We start from the raw sequence: 8,541 nt of genomic DNA on the forward strand, positions 1-8,541 counted from the left end.
AAGAACCTTGGTGTAGTGAAGTTCTTGAAATTTCACTCACAACTTGGTCTCCGCTTCCCAAAGTCCAGAGCTGCTTAAAGCGCCTGCTACGCTTGCGTAACCATTCGGATACTTAGCGAGGGGGAGTGTTGAACAGGCGCTGGTTTACACAGCTTGCCTAACACAGCCGTCACAAGATATGGAACGGCACAGCCGGTTACTGCAATAACCGAGGCTGTACTACTCATGTGGTACACACACAGCTTTGCTGTGTACGCACTGCTTCTCTGTGCGACTGTGCATCCTGGGAATGTACTGTATAGTACTACGTAGCCACAGACGTACAGTAGTATATATAGGGGACCTCTGTACCCCCAATCTACAGTTTAGTTCACTCGAACATCTCCTCTCATCGCTCTTACAAGCCTCTTACAATCAACCAACCCTTCTAGGTGAGTTGCAGGCTATCCGCTGTCGTTGCCACCCGTGGGAGAGGCCTTCGCCCCCCGGGTTCAACACCGGCTAGCTTGCTCGTGAGTTCCGTGATGCGATCTCCTGCGGCGGCTACTCGTTCTTCCAGGCCACTGATTAAGGTGGTAGCCTGTGCCTCGAGACGGGTGAGTAAAGCGTCTGTTAAGGATTCACTCACCGCGCCCTCTATAACTGTCTTTGCGTATACCGCCAGCCCAATGCAGCATTCCGCCGCCCACTCGTTCTTGCCCACTAGGGCTACTCCCACGTGCAGAAGCCCGGTAATTAGTCCTTCAGCCGTAGGGTCTCCTGCTGCGGGTACCATCTCATGCCTGCGCAACACACTCAGAGCGTCTTCTATCGTCTTGATCTTCCCATACGCTGCCGTAAATGTGTCTTCGGTTGGGGGCCGCATCTGCCTTGCGGGCGGTGTGCCCGCCGGTACTGGCGCCGACGTCTTCTTCGACCGCGAGGTAACTTGTGGCGATGCTGTTCCTCCTCGTCTGACAGGTTCCAGCGGCATTCTGCTATTAGTATGTGTATAGTGTTCGATATAAACTAGTGCGTCGCCCAGAGAGAGAACTGACCGCACGGCGTAGCCCGCTCCTATTGGATGACGACCGTGGGAAAGTTGTCGCTGGTGGTGGTACGAGTTAAAGGAGCTCTAGTTCAATCTTCATACACTGCTCTGCGCGGTCCTGCTTACTGCAGGGATGTCCGCAGCTAAACCGTCCTCCAGCTAAATGTTAATTTAATAAACCGGGTCGCTCACTCTATCTCACCCAACTGGGTAAGCATGTATGGCGTGTCGCTCGTCCATCTCGCGCACAAGCTTTCAAAGTGTCCTGTAGGCGCAGACGCGAGAGATAAGTACATCTTTGTATCACTGAATGGGAAGTTGCTGTGGAGCGTTACAATCAAAGTTCTATTGCTCCCAGAACTCAAGAATAGACTTCAGAGCTTGGACCAGGAGAGTGTACCGCCTCTCTCAAGTCGGCGTCGAGGATTGATACTAAGTGCTTGAGGTAACTGCTCAGATCTAGTAGGAAGTATCACACTATGAGGGAGACACTGTTCGATACGGTTGACACTCCTTTTGAAATGGAGCGAGTGTGGAACAAGTTGTACCCGCATGCATTCGTCCCTACCATAAATAGAATCTATGTGCGAAGGACGGACATCATCAGCGGATCCTGAAGTAACGCTTGCGATGACCGATCAGAAGCCACAGCCTCATGGAAACTCTATACAGAGAGATTCAAGGTCTTCTTGGGAACCGTGTATGCTACCCTCTCCAATTAGAAGGTATCAGACTGTTCATCATGGGACAGTTGGGTTTGCAATAGGGTAGGCATATATAAGTAGGCATGATCCTCAAGTATGCACTGACTGGCGGTCTTCGCGCAAACTTCCACGTCTATTGCCATCATGTCCTCTGGTGGTGCAGATGACTCCGTGGGGTCGATCATCGACCTAATTGCTTCCAAGTCCGTCGCCGATTTCCCTGTACCTTCAGAGCTGACTAATATCTTCCAGCTTTGTTCAGGCCTGTGGCGATTACTCTGTCTTTGGTATTACCCAAGCCTGTTTTATTTGTACTGAAGACTGACCGCATAGTGTTGATATGCTATGACCACTTCATCACATTTGATCGCGAGGTCAATTTCTTCTGGAAAGGGAAGTTGACTGGTGCCGGAATCCTGTTCTTCTGCAACAGGTATCTTGGCCTAGTCAACTATGCCTTACAAGCATTCAGTCTTCCCTCGCCTACCTTGAAAGTAAGTGTGAGTGTCCATGCTTGAGCCATTCTAACTCTCGAAAAGAGGTACTGCATGGAGAATCCCTCATCTTTTGAATTGACCCATCCCAACGGTCCTGCAGTTGCACCATCACAAGTCAATTTATTACTGCTGTCAGTGTATCGATATATTTGCCATGGGCTGGTGAGATTCCCTGACCTCTCAGAAGCGCCACTCATATACTCAGTCCCCAAACAGTTTTTTCGGCCCTACGTGTCTATGCGTTAAGCCGTTGGAAAAGTATTTCAATCGCTGTACTCCTCCTTTCCTTCGGGCCGATATTGGTGAACACGGTACGGGACTCACAGTGTTTCCCACGGATTTGAGTCCTTCATGATCCCTTTGCAAGATACTGTTCTTTGGTATCTCCGACATCACTGGTGCAATGGATCCAATCCTTGGGTGCACCATTCTAGAAAGACCGGTGAACCATCTGCAAGATACACTGTCAGCCCAGCTATTTTGTACTTCGAATGCTCGCTGATAGTACTATCGCAGGTGTAGGCATACATGCTGCTATTGGTGTCAGTGATGCCTATTCACGCAACTAATGTGTCTTGTAGTCATTGTTTTCTCTCGTCCCAGTCTCATCCTGGCCGATTGTATCAGCCTTGCTGTCACTATGCTGTGTACCCATAAAACCCGGAACATTCATCTTGCAGCTCAACACCAGACCTTGGAACAGGTTCTAGTGCGAAATGGTAAATCTTGCCTTGCTCAGAGAGTTCATCGTCTAACAAGCGGTTGTTCAAAGGAACAAAATACTTCCTGTCAGTACCGCGACTATTCTGAGTGTCTGCTGTAGGGGCGAATCTCACTCCCATCGGATTTCCTCTCAGGCTCATGCTCATACTGAATGTTCTCCACCTTGTCTTTAACGTTGCGCCGGTGAGTTTCATTAAGTGTACTCCCGCCACGGTGGACCTGACTGCATCTCTGCGACCAGGTTGAAGCCATTCGGTTTGACCAGCTGGCCAGTGAGATCGTGACATTCGAGGAACCGTAAGCCTGATTCCATAAACTCTTCTTCGAGGATCCATGGTGATGCGCCTCACTGCAGCCTCACCACGATCCTTGTCTCTCGCTTCCTGCTCGACCTTCAGGAAGCTGGACGGCGAGGGCTGAACCTCGATTCTCAAGGCTCCATGCAGACAGACACAGAATCCGGTCGCAGCACGATAGATTTCGCGCATATTATCGGCTCTCTAGGATCCAACCTCAGTGCCGGAGGGACGAGGGACTGTGGGGAGATTACTCAGGATATCCCGTAGGGTCCGACAAGCAGTTGAAAAGTACACGGCGCACGAGAATCGATACGATATTTCTCTGCACCGAATGATAAATAGCATCTGTATGGGAAGCGTAGGCAGTTCTCCGATGAACATGCTCGTCGTCCGTCAGATGAACATCGAGGGTGACGCAGAGGTGTGCTACGAGGTAGGACCTACGTAACTGACCTGACTTGAAGGTTTCTGGCTTGGAGATCAGAGGGATTGTTTCGATTTACAGCATACGTACACCTTAGGCCACCGAAAAGGTTTGTATACTCTACAGGAAACACGAACCGTCCGATCAACCCTGCGAAGGTATACCGCTCACTGGGAGCATGAATCCGGACGGCTTCGCCCTTGGCTGTATGTGGGAAGAGCACTCGGAAAACCAGAAGCGACTTCTATACAAGTACATCGACTTAGGGAACCGATGATATTACATACACCGGTCAAGGATGTTCATCGATTCATCGTTCTGAGCCCCAAGCAGTTCCGACAGTCACCAAAGCATCTCCATTTCGACATTCGACCTCTCAACAATCAATGCGAAGAAGGTACGCTAGCACAGTTAAATCGAAACAGAGTCGAGTTCTAGAAGTGTGAACTGTTTCAAGCATGAACAGCTACGACTGCCTGTCATCACATCGCAATCATCGGCGGAGGACCGGGCGGCCACCGGGTATGCTCACGTTCTTCTAAAGACATTGAGGCAATACCATGCATCATCTACGAACGTGAGACGAACCCAGACCTCTATCCTACCTTGGGATTGTGCTTGGCCTGGGGTTCGGAGGCGAAGTATCTTCGCGTACATCTCTCGACCCGGAAATCCAATAGACGTCTGTCCGCCCCGACATCGATCGCTCCGTGCTGCGGAGGATCCTGCTAAACACCATCGCGCATCAAGTGAGGCCACGCTCTCGCATCCGCGCAAGACCTCGGCAATGACATTCATGAACAGTCACACCGCCGTTGTCGAGATCCTCGTCAGAGCGGATGGCGTCAGGTCCTGTAATCGTCCGCTCGTCTCTCCTGCCATACCAGTATACCGCGGGGTATCGGCGCCGGGATCTCCATCGCCCTAGAGGATACGAAGAGGTCGTATCTGCAGGACGTCGTCAGCATGATCGGCGACAGCAGCACGAGAGCCGTAGGAGGCCAATATACTCGCCGCCATAGCGACGGCCGGATACATGCATACCACTAGTTCCATGATCCCGCCGACCCGAGGCGCGCAAGGTCTTGCTCGAGAAGTTCAAGGGTTTCGCCCTAATTTATGCGATGACAATGCGATCTACACACACCTGCATTGAGACCATAAGAGGACGCATGCCCCGAACGTGACTATCCTTGGGGACACGGTGCATTGTTTGCAGGCGCAGGCATCAATTTGGCGAGATGCCCCGGAGATCGGAAGCGTCCTCGCGAACGCGATCAGGGACTCGAGGAGTGTCGAGGAGCGGGAGGCAGTCGAATGACACGACAAATAGCGTTGCGGTTAATGGTATCGCAGCGGGACGCCGGGAAACGTCTGGGGCCTCCTCAAAGTCGACGCTCGTGTACGTCTCAATGAAGGGAGAAGCCTGAGCCGAGGCGGAATAGAGGGGACTGGTATCCATGTATTCGGTGAGACCTCGGGCATGATAGGACGACTAGTGCGATATGGGCTTGAACGTCTGAAGATGTGCCATGCCCGACGTACATATGAATAGAGCCGTCGCTCAAGGTACCTTTCGCGCTGCAGAAGCGGCTGCAACTCTCGACGTATGCGGATTCTCCGAAATCAAGGATTGCGGCAACGCCCGCAGAGGTCTTCAACTCCGGTAGTCCTTGCAAACTCCGTAGCCTGTCCTATGGGCCGTATTCCCGAAGAATGAGCTTGTCGTTTGTCCGAAATTGTGACCGAGACGTGTGCACTAGTGAAGCGCTTTAGAGCGAGATTTTGGCGCTATACATCACAGTTTTATCTTCCTAGGCTCCCACACCGAAGGGGTGTAGACTGTATGGCTCAAGCAGGGGGGAGATGAGGTGGTGGTAGCGTTCAAGCATTTGGCATCCGTTCAGGCTCGGAGAGCGGATGGTTTAGGCGCCTGTTCGCCATTGGCTGACAGCGTGAGAGCGCCCCTTGATGTGCTCAATGATATTTGCCTCGGCCATGCAGTGGAACACGTTCTTGAAGCATATTTTGTTTCAGTACTCAGAGAGACCAGCTGGACCACTAGACATGCATTCTACACACCGACATATTCGCCCAGTTAGACACAGGCTGCCAGTACTGAAGGGTTGACTAACTTTGGCCATTACTCCCGCACTTCCCTCCGATATTCCGAGATGCCCGGACTGTGAGCTTATTCTTGCTTCCCGCATTCGAAACCGAACATGACATGGAACGAATTATTAGCATTGACCACATTACATTGCCACTGCCTCAAAGTAAGGTTGGTCTGTTCACGTATCAAACTGGTCCCTCGATAAGACGCCATGCGCATGATATAGTGACGAAGGTTGGCAAAAGTCAACTTGGAAGGAGCCGTCCTTGATACGATCTCCCGCAAGAAGGTTATGAAGACGTGGAGAAGCATTCAAGAAGCACGCCACACTGCGCGAGTCTCACGCGAAGCAGGTTAATGCGACCTCGTTTGGCAACTCTCTTTGCCTATTTTTGGCATCTTCCCCATACCGTCATATGCACAAGGAGGGTTCGTCTAGTGTGCATCGCATACCCCACCCAGCTCACCCACTAGTGATAGCCTCTGTCTGCAGTCGCGCAATGCATTGTGGTCATATGTTCCGCTTCCTGTGGCAGCGGCGGTGCGATACGATGGGACCGGAGAAAGCGTCGAGCCTTTCCCTACAGCACTTTCCATGGTGAGAGCATCTTCTAGCGTAATGCGGTCGCATGCTGACTAGATGACTTGTCCGGAAGCACTGCATAGTCGCATATACAGTACCACCCTTCCGCTCCTTTCCCCCGCTCCTTCGTACCTCGCTATCCGACTATGGCGTCGTATGAGCCATCCCAGGAAACCCTAGACAACGTCGCTTTCAGCAACTTGTACGTAGCATGCTACCCTTTCCTCGTAAATCGCTGTTTCTGATTATGATGACCACTGTCAGTGGCTACTACGCCGTAGTCGGTATGTTCCCTTAGGTCAATCTAGTATGAGTCACGACGTTCATACAGCGCATTGTACCAGCGTTCCTCGGATATGAGTACTTCATCACTCTCGACATGGAGGTGGCCTTGTTCTGGAAGAAGCATACAACGGGAGCAGGAATCCTCTTCTTCTTCAACAGGTATTATACCCTCTTATGGGCCGTGGCAGAAGCCGCGACTCCTTACTACACCTCTCCCAAAGTTCGTCCTGTTTGGTTATCCAGTGGTCTCCGCCTGACATGCCTACTTTAGAGGTTCGCTTTCTACGACTGCGCTCGCACCGTCCATCGCAACCTCACAGTCACGACTTAGTTGCATGCAATCAGCGCGAGGCCTCCAATCTATCGAGGGTTTCCTATACGTTCCTTGGTCTAGTTGGTGCCATGATTCTATCTCCCTAGCTCTATGCTCACCACGCTTTAGTTTTCTCCGCATTACGTGTCTATGCTTTGAGCGGAACGTGGCCTTTGGCAGTGCTCGTTTTCATCCTTTCCATGATGCCCAACATTGTCAAGTTTGTGAGCGCCCCTCCAGAACCGCATGTAGGTTTAGTCTATCGGCTTACCCATCTCGCTAGGCCGCCACCTTCTGTATCATGCTCTTGTCAGGTCTACCTGACCACACCCCAGACTGCAAGACGGTTCAAGGGCCTATAACCTCCAAGCTGGCAAATACGTAAGCATCCATGATTCCTCTCCTCTCTTCGATTGTACTGACTACTATGTAGGTGTACGTCATGAGACGTGTTTCAAACAGGAGCCCGCTAAAAGAAACCCTTTAGTTACCATTGTTTCGCGGACGAGCCTTATCACTGCAGAGATGATCATCCTTGCCGTCACATGGATCGCGACCTACAGGAAAGGCATGATCCGCAAGAGAACGAGGAAACGTACTCTGGCCCATGTCATCCTGTACAATGGTGAGCTGCGTGTATCCGTCTCGTCTGTCGCTTGCGGTTCTTGACTGTCTTTTGTAGGAACTGCCTACTTCATGTACGAGTATTTGAGCCCCTGCTTAAACCATCTCGACTGATTGCGCGCATAGGGTGATGCTCTTTCTCAATTGTCTCCAATTGGGCTTCACGCTAGCGGCGGTACGTTGTGGCCTTACCCTACGTCCAACATGCGCTTGATGACAGGCACCCAGATTGGCCCGACTCGTAAGGTGCCACCAGTACACACTGAATAAATTTTTCGAACCTTATAGTTATAGTAAAATACGAATTATTTCGCCCAGATGTTATAGTGGCCCCTTCAAATATTTGAGAGGGCGGGAGGGATGCCCCTCCCAGATATTGGAGGTGAACCCCAAATATTTGGGATGTGTGTAGGGAGTGAGGGAGGAGGGTATTCCCCCTCCCTCAAATATTTGCCAAATATTTAGTGCGAGCGCTGTGCAGGGAGGATCATGTGCTGCTTGCATGCGCTGTGGGTCCTCTTGTGATTCCTCCAAATATTTGGAGTCCGCAACCACATATTTGATAGATATTTGACCCAAATATTCTTCATTTGGCACAGTGTTGTGCGCGGTGACATGAGTGCTCATTATCACTAATCTGTTACATGCTCTGAACTACGTCTAGACTACATACATCTACAGCCAGCGAAAGACAAGGTAGCACGTTCATCGTAGAACGATTACCCTCTAGACGTCGTGCGCCATATTGTGGCACAGCATCCAGGACATGAGCGACACCAGATGGGACAAGTTCACCTTGGCGACGAGGTCCGCCCTGCGCACCTCCAGCAGACTTTGCTGGGCACGTTCAGGTCCGAGTCGCGGTCGATCCGAGGTTGTGGTGCGTGCTATCTCCAAGCAAACAGAAGGAGGCTACCCACCTTCACTCAGGTCAGTCAGCGGTGGC

The 8,541-nt window shown here is 51.3% G+C and overlaps 3 protein-coding genes across 3 annotated transcripts; 2 read left to right on the plus strand and 1 right to left on the minus strand.

Annotated features, from left to right (window-relative positions):
• Positions 1–2,069: 2,069 nt before the first annotated feature.
• DICSQDRAFT_73393 (uncharacterized protein) lies at positions 2,070–2,252 on the plus strand (the record flags this gene model as incomplete). The annotated part of the gene is made up of 1 exon (XM_007371605.1): positions 2,070–2,252. A coding segment is annotated over one exon (183 nt), but the record flags the coding sequence as incomplete, so codon positions are not given.
• Positions 2,253–4,087: 1,835 nt separating this feature from the next.
• DICSQDRAFT_158253 (uncharacterized protein) lies at positions 4,088–5,479 on the minus strand. Its single transcript, XM_007371606.1, has one exon. It carries the CDS (start codon positions 4,473–4,475, stop codon positions 4,206–4,208), a length of 270 nt encoding a protein of 89 aa, XP_007371668.1. The 5' UTR covers positions 4,476–5,479; the 3' UTR covers positions 4,088–4,205.
• A 719-nt stretch (positions 5,480–6,198) lies between these two features.
• On the plus strand, positions 6,199–6,989 carry DICSQDRAFT_184267 (uncharacterized protein; the record flags this gene model as incomplete). Its single annotated transcript, XM_007371607.1, has 5 exons — positions 6,199–6,388; positions 6,447–6,575; positions 6,638–6,657; positions 6,718–6,878; positions 6,930–6,989. Exons 2-5 carry the CDS (start codon positions 6,520–6,522, stop codon positions 6,987–6,989), a joined length of 297 nt encoding a protein of 98 aa, XP_007371669.1. The 5' UTR covers positions 6,199–6,388; positions 6,447–6,519.
• Positions 6,990–8,541: the final 1,552 nt, after the last annotated feature.

Source organism: Dichomitus squalens (genome assembly GCF_000275845.1).
Source record: "Dichomitus squalens LYAD-421 SS1 unplaced genomic scaffold DICSQscaffold_133, whole genome shotgun sequence".
In the NCBI taxonomy this organism is placed as follows: Eukaryota; Fungi; Basidiomycota; class Agaricomycetes; order Polyporales; family Polyporaceae; genus Dichomitus; species Dichomitus squalens.

Excerpts from the sequence above, each read along its gene's own strand:
- DICSQDRAFT_158253 (XM_007371606.1), bottom strand. The coding sequence starts at position 4,475 with ATGAATGTCATTGCCGAGGTCTTGCGCGGATGCGAGAGCGTGGCCTCA.